General features: G+C 41.8%; 1 protein-coding gene across 1 annotated transcript in view; it reads left to right on the plus strand.

Moving 5' to 3' along the window:
- The first annotated feature begins 10,241 nt into the window (after positions 1-10,241).
- The window catches only part of ST6GALNAC1 (ST6 N-acetylgalactosaminide alpha-2,6-sialyltransferase 1), a 163,396-nt gene continuing 156,204 nt past the window's right edge, over positions 10,242-17,433 (plus strand). The window contains exon 1 of the mRNA XM_040437068.1: positions 10,242-10,458. Coding sequence (XP_040293002.1) covers positions 10,346-10,458 — 113 coding nt within the window. The 5' untranslated portion in view covers positions 10,242-10,345. The remainder of the gene's footprint in view (positions 10,459-17,433) is intronic.

Raw genomic sequence — 17,433 nt, forward strand, 5'->3', positions numbered from 1 at the left:
GTGGAGAGGACGAGTAAAATGGTGCAATACCAGAAGGTACTTGTTGAGAGATTGCTCCGCAATTTTCCATCTGACAACACTGAAGGCAGAGTCCGTACTTCCTTAGGCAACCAGGGAAGGGAGACAATGGGAACACACAGCAGTTCCAACAAAGGCAGGGCAACACTCTCCAAGGCATAGGACACTTTCAGGACACCCCGTCAGCAACCTCACCCTGAAGCGCGGCCTAGTGGTACAAGGAGGGAAAAGTTTTGGAAAATGGTGAAGGAATACATAGCAGACCGTGTCAGCGTTCTAAATGATCCCTCAGTGCCTTACAACTACTGGGTGTCCAAGCTGGACACGTGGCACAAACTTGTGTTCTACACCTTGGAGGTGTTGGCCTGCCCTGCCGTCAGCATTTTGTGTATTTAGTGCTGCTTGTGGCATCATAACAGATAAGCATATCCGCTTGTCCACTGGCAATGCTGACAGGTTGACTCAGATAAAAATGAACAAGGCCTGGACTGCCCCTGACTTCTCCACTCCACCAGAGGAACGCTGAGCTAATGAGGAACAAACACGCAATTGAAATGTATGCTTTACAATGTACTCAATCCACAAGATTCAGATGCACCCTTTTCACCTCCAAAAAAGGGTATATGTTTGAATCTTGTTTACTCATCCTCCTCCTCCTGTTCCATACAGTATATATGCCCTCAGTACAACGTTTCATACGGTCTGCTCACATTGTAGGCCCTCACTCCAATGTTTCATACGGTCTGCTCACCTGTAGGCCCTCACTCCAATGTTTCATACGGTCTGCTCAGCTGTAGGCCCTCACTACAATGTTTTATGGGGTTCGTTCACCTGTAGGCCCTCACTACAATGTTTTATGGGGTTTGCTCACCCTCAGGTCCTCATCTCCAATGTTTCATACGGTCTGCTCACCTGTAGAACCTCACAACAATGTTTTATGGGGGTCGCTCACCTTCAGGAACCTCACCTACAATGTTTCATACGGTCTGCTCAGCTGTAGGCCCTCACCTCCAATGTTTCATACGTCTGCTCAGCTGTAGGCCCTCAATACAATGTTTCATGGGGTTTGTTCACCTTCAGGCCCTCACCTCCAATGTTTCATACGGTCTGCTCAGCTGTAGGCCCTCACTACAATGTTTTATGGGGTTCGCTCACCTGTAGGCCCTCACCTCCAATGTTTCATACGGTCTGCTCACCTGTAGGCCCTCACCTCCAATGTTTCATACGTCTGCTCAGCTGTAGGCCCTCACTACAATGTTTTAAGGGGTTTTCTTACCTTCAGGCCCTCACCTCCAATGTTTCATACGGTCTGCTCAGCTGTAGGCCCTCACCTCCAATGTTTCATACGTCTGCTCAGCTGTAGGCCCTCACCTCCAATGTTTCATACGGTCTGCTCAGCTGTAGGCCCTCACTACAATGTTTTATGGGGTTCGCTCACCTGTAGGCCCTCACCTCCAATGTTTCATACGGTCTGCTCAGCTGTAGGCCCTCACCTCCAATGTTTCATACGTCTGCTCAGCTGTAGGCCCTTACTACAATGTTTTATGGGGTTCGCTCACCTGTAGGCCCTCACTACAACTCTCCCTTTACACCACAGCATTCTGCTAGCATTTCCTGCTGCTCTTTGATATTGTCTGCCTACCTTTAAGTCTTCTGAAATAATGACCTCTAAATCCCTTTCCTCAGATACTGAGGTTAGGACTGTATCACTGATTTTATATTCTGCTCTTGGGTTTTTACGCCCCAAGTGTATTATCTTGTACTTATCAATGACTCCATTTTCTCATCTCTTCTTTGCAAATGCCTTTTCAGGAGATATTAGACCCTTTCACATTTGGGGCCTGGAGGAATTACAATTGTATTCCTTTTTTTCATTGTATGTGCCACTTTCCCTAGATCTTTTTTTGGGGTAGACAATAGAATTCCAAGATAGTCAGATAGCAGCTCGTAATTGTGGTACAGTTCCATAATGTAAAGAGGCAACAAATGCTGAACGCCATTCCCTGCGCTAACTCTTCAATGTGACGTTCTCTGGAAACAAAAGGAACATTACGATTAGAAATTGGTCATTCTTTCTTGGTAGCCTGTGCTGACCGCCATTCCCTGCGCTAACTCTGCTATGTGACGTTCTCTGGAAACTAAAGGAACATTACGATTAGAAATTGGTTATTCTTTCTTGGTAGCCTGTGCTGACCGGTGTAACGTTACATTACCCTACTTCGTGAGATTTCCCTACCTCGTAACTTCCGGTCGCACCGGAAATGACGTGAGGAGGCATGCCGGAGTTGTGCCGATCTGCGCATGCGCAAAACGACGGTTTAGGGAAATCTCACAGCAAAGTTCAGCTGGACACCGGGACAATGCGCATGCGCCGGAGAACCTCACCAGCCTTAGAGTAGGGAAAAATTACAGCCCAGTGCTCAAGTGCGGCTAACTACAGAACATCCATCCGATCTCCGCGCCTGCGCAGTGTGGGAGTAGGGAGATCTGATGGCCATTTTTTCTGTTAAATAAATATATATATTTAAATGTGATTAAATGTGATTAATAGGGCTAGAGAGAGGAGTATACTATAAAAGAGGCACTATTAAAAAGTTTGACTCCATATGGGGACCGTGGTTGATGATACCGGGACTGCCGTCCAGATGCCGTCTTTCCCATCAAATAGGGGGGAGTACTAGTAGCTAAAGATAAGATGGTGATATTCTAGCTTGGTTGGAATGTGGGACTTAACTGTGGCAGGCTGTATATTATTGCAGGTCGGAAAAGTAGGGGAGATGGTATGGGTGTGTGCAGCGTCCCACTACATGTGTGTGGGCACTGCTTAAAGTACTTTTTCATCTTAACAATTGCATTGTACAGTATGGCATAACTTTGCATTTATGTATCTGCAAAATCCCTGTTAACAGGCCTATTAGGTGTAATTTATATATCCCAACACTAGATGGGGATAAAGTTCGGGTCATATATATACCCAGGTCAGGCCTAGTGAGACAGATGAGATTAGTTCAGGTCAGTGGTTAGTGGAGGTCAGTTCAGTTGAGACCTGTCACCGCCAGCTCTCTGAGAAGGTCTGGCAGACGTTCTTCTGTACCTCTTGCATGATGTTCTTTGTTTTGGTTTCACTTTGTCATCTCCTTTCCTTCTCCCAGCTGTCACCTATTTACACTAATTGCCTCCCTTTATATTCCCTCCCATACTGCCTCACCTTGCGGTTTATATTACTTCCTGGTTTGAAGTGTTCACTGCTGGAGACTTCTGTTACTGCTTGTTCAGATAAGTCCTTTCATGTATTGTGTTTCCTTGCTGGCTTGATTCTAGGTGACCCTGACTCCCTCCGTATTAAGTGCAGGGAGCCGGTGGTCGTGTCCCCTCACTATTATAGGGTTTTCAGGTGTCACACAGTCTAGGTATGAGGGCATGCAATCGTCTACCTCTGAGACCCTTGTATCTGAGACCCTTGTATGTGCTTAGCAGTCAGGGTGAGCTCTTAGGGTTTTATAGGGGTCACCTTTATGCTCCTTAGTTTGGGATCAAGCCAGTCGGATGTTTATCCATAACTTCCAGCTATCTGCAGCATCATCTGTGACAAGACCACAGGTCAGTGTGAAGATCAGTGTGTATATTGACACTGAGAGAGTGAAAAGGTGCAGATCCAGCGCTTCAGCTCTAAAGACAAGTTTTAGTCCAGAAAGGGACAAGAGAAAAGGAAAGATTCAACTTCATCCAAACGATAAAAGCCGTAAACCGGGCATAAAGAACCTTTGGGATATTTTAGGTGAAGGATACCATAGCCTCCGGCAACCTCACCAGAAGTTCCACTGATATTGAAGTAACCCACTGCTCCAAAACCACAAAACCTGACAAGCCTAAAACAGTGGATTTGCAGAATTACCTCTGTATCATCTAAAGACTGCATAATTGTACTACTGCAACTGAAAGACATCCAAAGTAAAAGTTGTGAGTTGCATCTTACCACTGTCTACCACCAGCCCAGGGAGGCTATCTGCTAACCGTGAGTAAACTGATGAACTGTGTGTTATACCATTTGACCCCTCATCGGTCCACCGTGAACCTCACGTGTTCCCCCTGCGACTGGCTGACTGCAGGGGGAACTGCAGGGAGGGACATATAGGGAGAATATAGGTGATTATATCTTTTTCTCCTGGCCCCCTATTTTGCATCTTGGAATAATAATCTAGAGAACCTTCCGTCTATATCCCAAAGTACTTGCCTATAGAGACCCTTTCTGCAAATTTCAAGCAACTATCATGCTGGGTGATATCAACAAACCGTGAGTAATCTCAGATAAACAAATGTGTATATGGTTCTGAGACAATGAGTGTGCCATATGTATCTGTATATATGACCCATGGGGTCTAAACTTGATCAGAGCTTAATTTTAACCACCTCCGGACCGCCTAACGCAGGATCGCGTTCCGGAGGTGGCAGCGCTGCGCACAGTCACGCATTTATGCGTCATCTCGCGAGACGCGAGATTTCCTGTGAACGCGCGCACACAGGCGCGCGCGCTCACAGGAACGGAAGGTAAGAGAGTTGATCTCCAGCCTGCCAGCGGCGATCGTTCGCTGGCAGGCTGGAGATGTGTTTTTTTTAACCCCTAACAGGTATATTAGACGCTGTTTTGATAACAGCGTCTAATATACCTGCTACCTGGTCCTCTGGTGGTCCCCTTTGTTTGGATCGACCACCAGAGGACACAGGTAGCTCAGTAAAGTAGCACCAAGCACCACTACACTACACTACACCCCCCCCCCGTCACTTATTAACCCCTTATTAGCCCCTGATCACCCCTGATCACCCCATATAGACTCCCTGATCACCCCCCTGTCATCGATTACCCCCCTGTCTTTGATCAACCCCCTGTAAAGCTCCATTCAGACGTCCGCATGATTTTTACGGATCCACTGATAGATGGATCGGATCCGCAAAACGCATCCGGACGTCTGAATGAAGCCTTACAGGGGCGTGATCAATGACTGTGGTGATCACCCCATATAGACTCCCTGATCACCCCCCTGTCATTGATTACCCCCCCTGTCATTGATTACCCCCCTGTAAAGCTCCATTCAGACGTCCGCATGATTTTTACGGATCCACTGATAGATGGATCGGATCCGCAAAACGCATCCGGACGTCTGAATGAAGCCTTACAGGGGCATGATCAATGACTGTGGTTATGACCCCATATAGACTCCCTGATCACCCCCCTGTCATTGATTACCCCCCTGTAAAGCTCCATTCAGATGTCCGCATGATTTTTACGGATGCACTGATAGATGGATCGGATCCGCAAAACGCATACGGACGTCTGAATGAAGCCTTACAGGGGCGTGATCAATGACTGTGGTTATCACCCCATATAGACTCCCTGATCACCCCCCTGTCATTGATTACACCCCTGTCATTGATCAACCCCCTGTAAAGCTCCATTTAGATGTCCGCATGATTTTTACGGATCCACTGATAGATGGATCGGATCCGCAAAACGCATACGGACGTCTGAATGAATCCTTACAGGGGCGTGATCAATGACTGTGGTTATCACCCCATATAGACTCCCTGATCACCCCCCTGTCATTGATTACACCCCTGTCATTGATCAACCCCCTGTAAAGCTCCATTCAGATGTCCGCATGATTTTTACGGATCCACTGATAGATGGATCGGATCCGCAAAACGCATACGGACGTCTGAATGAAGCCTTACAGGGGCGTGATCAATGACTGTGGTTATCACCCCATATAGACTCCCTGATCACCCCCCTGTCATTGATTACACCCCTGTCATTGATCAACCCCCTGTAAAGCTCCATTCAGATGTTTGCATGATTTTTACGGATCCACTGATAGATGGATCGGATCCGCAAAACGCATACGGACGTCTGAATGAAGCCTTACAGGGGCGTGATCAATGACTGTGGTGATCACCCCATATAGACTCCCTGATCACCCCCCTGTCATTGATCACCACCCCTGTCATTGATCACTCCCCCTGTCATTGATCACCCCCTTGTCATTGATCACCCTCTGTAAGGCTCCATTCAGACATTTTTTTGGCCCAAGTTAGCGGAATTATTATTTTTTTTTCTTACAAAGTCTCATATTCCACTACCTTGTGTCAAAAAATAAAATCTCACATGAACTCACCATACCCCTCACGGAATCCAAATGCGTAAAATTTTTTAGACATTTATATTCCAGACTTCTTCTCACGCTTTAGGGCCCCTAGAATGCCAGGGCAGTATAAATACCCCACATGTGACCCCATTTCGGAAAGAAGACACCCCCAGGTATTCCGTGAGGGGCATATTGAGTCCATGAAAGATTGAAATTTTTGTCCCAAGTTAGCGGAACGGGAGACTTTGTGAGAAAAAAATTAAAAATCATCAATTTCCGCTAACTTGTGCCAAAAAAAAAAAATTTCTATGAACTCGCCATGCCCCTCATTGAATACCTTGGGGTGTCTTCTTTCCAAAATGGGGTCACATGTGGGGTATTTATACTGCCCTGGCATTCTAGGGGCCCCAAAGCGTGAGAAGAAGTCTGGTATCCAAATGTCTAAAAATGCCCTCCTAAAAGGAATTTGGGCACCTTTGCGCATCTAGGCTGCAAAAAAGTGTCACACATCTGGTATCGCCGTACTCAGGAGAAGTTGGGGAATGTGTTTTGGGGTGTCATTTTACATATACCCATGCTGGGTGAGAGAAATATCTTGGTCAAATGCCAACTTTGTATAAAAAAATGGAAAAAGTTGTCTTTTGTCAAGATATTTCTCTCACCCAGCAAGGGTATATGTAAAATGACACCCCAAAACACATTCCCCAACTTCTCCTGAATACGGCGATACCACATGTGTGACACTTTTTTGCAGCCTAGGTGGGCAAAGGGGCCCATATTCCAAAGAGCACCTTTAGGATTTCACAGGTCATTTACCTACTTACCACACATTAGGGCCCCTGGAAAATGCCAGGGCAGTATAACTACCCCACAAGTGACCCCATTTTGGAAAGAAGACACCCCAAGGTATTCCGTGAGGTGCATGGCGAGTTCCTAGAATTTTTTATTTTTTGTCACAAGTTAGTGGAAAATGCTGATTTTTTTTTTTTTTTTTTCATACAAAGTCTCATATTCCACTAACTTGTGACAAAAAATAAAAATTTCCATAAACTCACTATGCCCATCAGCGAATACCTTGGGGTCTCTTCTTTCCAAAATGGGGTCACTTGTGGGGTAGTTATACTGCCCTGGCATTCTAGGGGCCCAAATGTGTGGTAAGGAGTTTGAAATCAAATTCTGTAAAAAATGACCTGTGAAATCCGAAAGGTGCTCTTTGGAATATGGGCCCCTTTGCCCACCGAGGCTGCAAAAAAGTGTCACACATCTGGTATCTCCGTACTCAGGAGAAGTTGGGGAATGTGTTTTGGGGTGTCATTTTACATATACCCATGCTGGGTGAGAGAAATATCTTGGCAAAAGACAACTTTTCCCATTTTTTTATACAAAGTTGGCATTTGACCAAGATATTTATCTCACCCAGCATGGGTATATGTAAAAAGACACCCCAAAACACATTCCTCAACTTCTCCTGAATACAGAGATACCAGATGTGTGACACTTTTTTGCAGCCTAGGTGGGCAAAGGGGCCCATATTCCAAAGAGCACCTTTCGGATTTCACAGGTCATTTTTTAGAGAATTTGATTTCAAACTCCTTACCACACATTTGGGCCCCTAGAATGCCAGGGCAGTATAACTACCCTACAAGTGACCCCATTTTGGAAAGAAGAGACCCCAAGGTATTCGCTGATGGGCATAGTGAGTTCATGGAAGTTTTTATTTTTTGTCACAAGTTAGTGGAATATGAGACTTTGTATGAAAAAAATAAATAAAAAAAAAATCATCATTTTCCACTAACTTGTGACAAAAAATAAAAAATTCTAGGAACTTGCCATGCCCCTCACGGAATACCTTGGGGTGTCTTCTTTCCAAAATGGGGTCACTTGTGGGGTAGTTATACTGCCCTGGCATTCTAGGGGCCCAAATGTGTGGTAAGGAGTTTGAAATCAAATTCTGTAAAAAATGACCTGTGAAATCCGAAAGGTGCTCTTTGGAATATGGGCCCCTTTGCCCACCTAGGCTGCAAAAAAGTGTCACACATCTGGTATCTCCGTACTCAGGAGAAGTTGGGGAATGTGTTTTGGGGTGTCATTTTACATATACCCATGCTGGGTGAGAGAAATATCTTGGCAAAAGACAACTTTTCCCATTTTTTTATACAAAGTTGGCATTTGACCAAGATATTTCTCTCACCCAGCATGGGTATATATAAAATGACACCCCAAAACACATTCCCCACCTTCTCCTGAGTACGGAGATACCAGATGTGTGACACTTTTTTGCAGCCTAGGTGGGCAAAGGGGCCCATATTCCAAAGAGCACCTTTCGGATTTCACAGGTCATTTTTTACAGAATTTGATTTCAAACTCCTTACCACACATTTGGGCCCCTAGAATGCCAGGGCAGTATAACCACCCCACAAGTGACCCCATTTTGGAAAGAAGAGACCCCAAGGTATTTCGTGATGGGCATAGTGAGTTCATAGAAGTTTTTATTTTTTGTCACAAGTTAGTGGAATATGAGACTTTGTAAGAAAAGAAAAAAAAAAAAAATCATCATTTTCCGCTAACTTGTGACAAAAAATAAAAAGTTCTATGAACTCACTATGCCCATCAGCGAATACCTTAGGGTGTGTACTTTCCGAAATGGGGTCATTTGTGGGGTGTTTGTACTGTCTGGGCATTGTAGAACCTCAGGAAACATGACAGGTGCTCAGAAAGTCAGAGCTGCTTCAAAAAGCGGAAATTCACATTTTTGTACCATAGTTTGTAAACGCTATAACTTTTACCCAAACCATTTTTTTTTTTACCCAAACATTTTTTTTTTTATCAAAGACATGTAGAACAATAAATTTAGAGCAAAATTTATATATGGATGTCGTTTTTTTTGCAAAATTTTACAACTGAAAGTGAAAAATGTCATTTTTTTGCAAAAAAATCGTTAAATTTCGATTAATAACAAAAAAAGTAAAAATGGCAGCAGCAATGAAATACCACCAAATGAAAGCTCTATTAGTGAGAAGAAAAGGAGGTAAAATTCATTTGGGTGGTAAGTTGCATGACCGAGCAATAAACCGTGAAAGTAGTGTAGGTCAGAAGTGTAAAAAGTGGCCTGGTCTTTCAGGGTGTTTAAGCACTGGGGGCTGAGGTGGTTAAAATAAAGTTATATTTTATATTAGTGGGAAGGTGTTTCAAATTGGTTCTATTCTGCATCATATCATGAGGTCTGCCTGCACCTCTATATACCCCCTCCAGGGAAAGTGCTAGCTACATGAGTACTCGCAATACTGCTCTCAATACATCAGTATAGAATGCACCAGGATAGACGATGGTGGGCGACGCAGCCTGACAGGTTTTTGCGATGGTGCTAAATCAAGAAAGGCTGTGGAAAATTACTTCTATTGGCAAGAACAAAAACTTTACTCTTACTCCAGAAAAGGCCCAGATTCTTAACAGTTATAGTCCCTTACGTACAGAACATGTTAGAGATGGATGCTTGTGAGGGTGGAGCTGTGCTGGGGGTGTTTACCACACCTGACTTTGCAGTGACCACTTGAGGAGCCAATGCAGAGGATGGGAGTGGTAGTACCCCTGATGAGATGTTTTGTCATGGCATACTCCCTCAGGCTGTTGTCCCTCAAGACCTGTGCAGTGGAAAAGTGGTTTGAAGAAGCAGGCCGGAAGAAAAATTATAAAAGTCTCTGTTTACTTTAAAATTGCAGATATCCCCAGGTCTGTGGTACTGCAACTCTTCAGCTGAATGCACTGTGCTGTCGGCATCCCTTTGCTACGGGAATCAAATGTACTGGAAAAAAGGAAACGTACAGCTTCTCAAGTGTGACCACATATGATAATTATATTTAGGTTGTGGCAATCAGTGGGTTAAAGCTCCAAACTTTCTAGTTCACTTGATCTTCTTCTGGAAGAGCACTTTCTCACTGTAACTTTTTCTTTACCTGGCTGAGAAAAAAAGGCAGTCTGTTTAACCAATGGGTGGAAACGAAAAGTACAAACAGGAGGACACTTTGGTGGGGCGTACAAAGTGGTCTGAGGTTCATGTCATACAAAGGAAGCATCTTGCATGACAAGAACATTGCTGAAGCAACAGATGCAGTAGATACCTCCAGCACAGCTCCACCTTCACCTACTATCCACCTCCAACATGTTCTGCTCTTCATCTGCTTGAAACCATGAAGGTTTCTCGTCTTAAAATCTTATTCTTAATCTTGGCTCATATTATCTTGGTCATCCTGCTGCTAGTCTTATTTGCCAATCCTGTAAGTGAACAGCAATATCCAAAAAGGTAAGTCAGCTTTCCAGTTATTACAGATTGTGCAAACTCTCTACAGTAGTTTTTGTGAGATTGTGAAGAGTCTGGGCATACAGACGTTTGTATCATTACACACATACACTAAATCTGCATAGGAACATCCGTGGGAACGGGTAACCATCCTTTTGAACACATCACAGGTGAAACATACGTGGAGGGCTGTGTAAAAAGTAGAGGGGTCCAGCTTCTGATAAAATTATATCCTTTATTCGATGCGGTAAAATCCATACAAAACAAGACAGATGTAAAATCGACGCGTTTCGGATCTCAAGTTAACGACCCTTACTCATGATATAAAATGCCATCTGCGACTCCCATATAAATATTATTTACAATGGCAAAGTGCAAAGTGGCAGAAGAAACATTGTGTGTTTGATAGTGAGGTATGTCAGATAAACGTCTCCGTGGAGGGCTTGTCCGGTCTCCAGGCTGTAGAGTGATATATCACATATTGGGCTAATTTTATTTCCTTATTATGTGTTATTAAAACTCTTAGCTCACTTTGACCAATTTTGACTGATTTGACCATGTGGTGATTGAGAGTGCTTTGACATTGGAATAATTATAGGAGGGCCATAGGAGTCTGACAATTGTACGTCCTGTGTAGTAGATATAATCTTTTGTATTTAAGCATATTGGAGCAGATTTACTAATGAAAATGAGGCAGAATTCTGGCCGGGCACTATTTTTACTAATTGTCTAAGGCACATTTGCACTTCTCTAGGCAAGTGGACAAGTACTACATCATATCATGCACCAGAATGTTGTTGCACAATTCTTGCGCCATCTAAGTCAACTATTAGATGGTTTAAACTTAGACTAGACAGTCTAAAGACCAAATTTGCCTTCTGGCATCAGGTACTCTGATAGATCTGGAGCATCTTTACACTGTTTAGCCCAGGGTTACAGCTAACTCTTGGACAGTAGTTTAGTAAATTGTCAAATTTCTTAGGGTTTATTTGCCTACTTTAGGGCTTAAAGTACTGATCCCCTAGGGGACAAAGGGGTAAAACTTAACATTTATTCCCCCCCCCCTCTCTCCTCTGGCCGCCGCGGCACCTGTGAAGGATCGCGCATGCACGATCCTTACCAGTGCTGGCAGTGGGGCGGAAAGATTCAACAGTGTGGCCTCTCCCTCCCTGTGATCCTATCTAAGCTATATGACAGCTATATTTATATAAGCTAAATGACAGCTATATGTATCTGAGCTATATGACACCTACAGTAGGCATCATATAGATTAGATACAGATGGCTGTCATATAGCTTAGATACATATAGCTCTCATATAGCTTAGATACATATAGCTGTCATATAGCTTAGAAACATATAGCTGTCATATAGCTTAGATACATATAGCTGTCATCTAGCTTAGATACATATAGCTCTCATATAGCTTAGATACATATAGCTCTCATATAGCTTAGATAGATATAGCTGTCATATAGCTTAGTACATATAGCTTAGATACATATATCTGTCATATAGCTTAGATACATATGGCTGTCATATAGCTTAGATACATATAGCTGACATATAGCTTAGATACATATAGCTGTCATATAGCTTAGATACATATAGCTTAGATACATATAGCTTAGATACATATAGCTGTCATATAGCTTAGATACAAATAGCTGTCATATAGCTTAGATACAAATAGCTCTCATATAGCTTAGATACATATAGCTGTCAAATAGCTTAGATACATATAGCTGTGATATAGCTTTGATACATATAGCTGTCATATAGCTTAGATACATATAGTTGTCATATAGCTTAGATACATATAGCTGTAATATAGCTTAAATACATATAGCTGTGATATAGCTTAGATACATACAGCTGTCATATAGCATAGATACATATAGCTGTCATATAGCTTAGATACATTTAGCTCTCATATAGCTTAGATACATATAGCTGTCATATAGCTTAGATACATATAGCTGTCATATAGCTTAGATACATATAGCTGTCATATAGCTTAAATACATATAGCTGTGATATAGCTTAGATACATACAGCTGTCATATAGCATAGATACATATAGCTGTCATATAGCTTAGATACATTTAGCTCTCATATAGCTTAGATACATATAGCTGTCATATAGCTTAGATACATATAGCTGTCATATAGCTTAGATACATATAGCTGTAATATAGCTTAAATACATATAGCTGTGATATAGCTTAGATACATACAGCTGTCATATAGCATAGATACATATAGCTGTCATATAGCTTAGATACATTTAGCTCTCATATAGCTTAGATACATATAGCTGTCATATAGCTTAGATACATATGGCTGTCATATAGCTTAGATACATATAGCTGACATATAGCTTAGATACATATAGCTGTCATATAGCTTAGATACATATAGCTTAGATACATATAGCTTAGATACATATAGCTGTCATATAGCTTAGATACAAATAGCTGTCATATAGCTTAGATACAAATAGCTCTCATATAGCTTAGATACATATAACTGTCATATAGCTTACATACATATAGCTGTCATATAGCTTAGATACATATGGCTGTCATATAGCTTTGATACATATAGCTGTCATATAGCTTAGATACATATAGCTGTCATATAGCTTAGGTACATATAGTTTAGATACATATAGTTGTCATATAGCTTAGATACATATAGCTCTCATATAGCTTAGATACATATAGCTCTCATATAGCTTTGATACATATAGCTGTCATATAGCTTAGATACTTATAGCTGTAATATAGCTTAAATACATATAGCTGTGATATAGCTTAGATACATACAGCTGTCATATAGCTTAGATACATATAGCTGTCATATAGCTTAGATACATTTAGCTCTCATATAGCTTAGATACATATGGCTGTCATATAGCTTAGATACATATACAGTCATGTGAAAAAATTAGGACACCCTTTGAAAGCATGTGGTTTTTTGTAACATTTTTAATAAATGGTTATTTCATCTCCGTTTCAACAATACAGAGAGATTAAAGTAATCCAACTAAACAAAGAAAACTGAAGAAAAGTCTTTTCAAGATCTTCTGTAAATGTCATTCTACAAAAATGCCTATTCTAACTGAGGAAAAAGATACGACACCCTCACATGTATTCCCTCTTAAATTGGCTCAGATCTCACACAGGTATATCACACCAGGTGCACATAATTAGTAGATCGTTACTCTGCATGTTGAATGAGGCTTGCCCTATTTAAACCTCAGACATTTAGTTTGGTGTGCTCCTGACTGTTGAAGTGAGAGTGAGCACCATGGTGAGAGCAAAAGAGCTGTCAGAGGACTTCAGAAAAAAGATTGTAGCAGCCTATGAGTCTGGGAAGGGATTTAAAAAGATCTCAAAAGATTTTGAAATCAGCCATTCCACTGTCCGGAAGATAGTCTACAAGTGGAGGGCTTTCAAAACAACTGCCAACATGCCCAGGACTGGTCGCCCCAGCAAGTTCACCCCAAGAGCAGACCGCAAGATGCTAAAAGAGGTATCCAAAAACCCTAAAGTGTCATCTCGAGAACTACAGCAGGCTCTGGCTACTGTTGATGTAGAAGTACATGCCTTTACAATCAGAAAGAGACTGTACAAGTTTAACTTGCATGGGAGGTGTGCAAGGAGGAAACCTTTGCTTTCCAAGAGAAACATCGAGGCCAGACTGACATTTGCCAGCGATAAAGTTGACAAAGACCAGGACTTCTGGAATAATGTTCTTTGGACAGATGAGTCCAAAATTGAATTATTTGGACACAACAGCAGAGGACATGTTTGGCGTAAACCAAACACAGCATTCCAAGAAAAGAACCTCATACCAACTGTGAAGCATGGAGGTGGAAGTGTCATGGTTTGGGGCTGCTTTGCTGCAGCAGGACCTGGTCAGCTCACCATCATAGAATCCACGATGAATTCTACTGTGTATCAGAAGGTGCTTGAAGAACATGTGAGACCATCAGTTAGAAAATTAAAGCTGAAGCGGAACTGGACCATGCAACATGACAATGACCCAAAACATACTAGTAAATCAACCAAAGATTGGCTGGAAAAGAAGAAATGGAGAGTACTGGAATGGCCAAGTCAAAGTCCAGATTTGAATCCCATTGAGATGCTGTGGGGTGACTTGAAAAGGGCTGTACGTGCAAGAAACCCCTCAAACATCTCACAGCTGAAAAAGTTCTGCATTGAGGAGTGGGGTAAAATTTCCTCAGACCGATGTCGAAGACTGGTAGATGGCTACAAGAACCGTCTCACTGCAGTTATTTCAGCCAAAGGAGGTAACACTCGCTATTAGGGGCAAGGGTGTCCTATGTTTTTCCTCAGTTAGAATAGGCATTTTTGTAGAATGACATTTACAGAAGATCTTGAAAAGACTTTTCTTCAGTTTTCTTTGTTTAGTCGGATTACTTTAATCTCTCTGTATTGTTGAAACGGAGATGAAATAACCATTTATTAAAAATGTTACAAAAAACCACATGCTTTCAAAGGGTGTCCTAATTTTTTCACAAGACTGTAGCTCTCATATAGCTTAGATACATATAGCTCTCATATAGCTTAGATACATATAGCTTAGATACATATAGCTATCCTATAGCTTGGTACATATACAGTTGCAAGAAAAAGTATGTGAACCCTTTGGAATTATATTGATTTCTGCACAAAATTGATCATAAAATGTGATCTGATCTTCATCTAAGTCACAACAATAGACAATCACAGTCTGCTTAAACTAATAACACACAAAGAATTAAATGTTACCATGTTTTTATTGAGCACACCGTGCAAACATTCACAGTGCAGGTGGAAAAAGTATGTGAACCCTTGGATTTAATAACTGGTTGAACCTCCTTTGGCAGCAATAACTTCAACCAAACGTTTCCTGTAGTTGCAGATCAGACGTGCACAACGGTCAGGAGTAATTCTTGACCATTCCTCTTTATTGAACTGTTTCCGTTCAGCAAAATTCTTGGGATGTCTGGTGTGAATCACTTTCTTGAGGTCATGCCACAGAATCTCAATCGGGTTGAGGTCAGGACTCTGACTGGGCCACTCCAGAAGGCGTATTTTCTTCTATTTAAGCCATTCTGTTGTTGATTTACTGCTATGCTTTGGGTCGTTGTCCTGTTGCAACACCCATCTTCTGTTGAGCTTCAGCTGGTGGACAGATGGCCTTAAGTTCTCTTGCAAAATGTCTAGATAAACTTGGGAATTCATTTTTCCTTTGATGATAGCAATCCGTTCAGGCCCTGATGCAGCAATGCAGCCCCAAACAATGATGCCCCCACCACCATACTTCACAGTTGGGATGAGGTTTCGATGTTGGTGTGCTGTGCCTCTTTTTCTCCACACATAGTGTTGTGTGTTTCTTCCAAACAACTCAACTTTGGTTTCATCTGTCAACAGAATATTTTGCCAGTACTGCTGTGGAACATCCAGGTGCTCTTGTGCAAACTGTAAACGTGCAGCAATGTTTTTTTTGAACAGCAGTGGCTTCCTCTGTGGTATCCTCCCATGAAATCTATTCTTGTTTAGTGTTTTACGTATCGTAGATTTGCTAACAGGGATATTAGCATATGCCAGAGACTTTTGTAAGTCTTTAGCTGACACTCTAGGATTCTTCTTCACCTCATTGAGCAGTCTGCGCTGTGCTCTTGCAGTCATCTTTACAGGACGGCCACTCCTAGGGAGAGTAGCAGCAGTGCTGAACTTTCTCCATTTATAGACACTTTGTCTTACCGTGGACTGATGAACAGCAAGGCTTTTGGAGATACTTTTATAACCCTTTCCAGCTTTATGCACGTCAACAATTCTTAATCATAGGTCTTCTGAGAGCTCTTTTGTGTGAGGCATCATTCACATCAGGCAATGCTTCTTGTGAAAAGCAAACCCAGAACTGGTGTGTGTTTTTTATAGGGCAGGGAAGCTGTAACCAACACCTCCAATCTCATCTCATTGATTAGACTCTAGTTGGCTGACAACTCACTCCAATTAGCTCTTGGAGATGTCATTCGTTTAGGGGTTCACATACTTTTTCCACCTGCACTGTGAATATTTACATGGTGTGTTCAATAAAAACATGGTAACATTTAATTCTTTGTGTGTTATTATTTTAAGCAGACTGTGATTGTCTATTGTTGTGACTTAGATGAAGATCAGATCACATTTTATGACCAATTTGTGCAGAAATCCATATAATTCCAAAGGGTTCACATACTTTTTCTTGCAACTGTAGCTGTCATATAGCTTAGATACATATATCTGTCATATAGCTTAGATACATATAGTTGTCATATAGCTTAGATACATATAGCTGTAATATAGTTTAAATACATATAACTGTGATATAGCTTAGATACATATAGCTTTCATATTGCTTAGATACATATAGCTGTCATATACAGTACAGACCAAAAGTTTCGACACACCTTCTCATTCAAAGAGTTTTCTTTATTTTCATGACTATGAAGGCATCAAAACTATAAATTAACACATGTGGAATTATATACATAACAAACAAGTGTGAAACAACTGAAAATATGTCATATTCTAGGTTCTTCAAAGTAGCCACCTTTTGCTTTGATTACTGCTTTGCACACTTTTGTCATTCTCTTGATGAGCTTCAAGAGGTAGTCCCCTGAAATGGTTTTCACTTCACAGGTGTGCCCTGTCAGGTTTAATAAATGGGATTTCTTGCCTTATAAATGGGGTTGGGACCATCAGTTGCGTTGAGGAGAAGTCAGGTGGATACCCAGCTGATAGTCCTACTGAATAGACTGTTAGAATTTGTATTATGGCAAGAAAAAAGCAGTTAAGTAAAGAAAAACGAGTGGCCATCATTACTTTAAGAAATGAAGGTCAGTCAGTCAGCTGAAAAATTTGGAAAACTTTGAAAGTAAGGGCTATTTGACCATGAAGGAGAGTGATGGGGTGCTGCGCCA

The sequence above is a fragment of the Bufo bufo genome, chromosome 6 (genome assembly GCF_905171765.1).
Source record: "Bufo bufo chromosome 6, aBufBuf1.1, whole genome shotgun sequence".
In the NCBI taxonomy this organism is placed as follows: domain Eukaryota; kingdom Metazoa; phylum Chordata; class Amphibia; order Anura; family Bufonidae; genus Bufo; species Bufo bufo.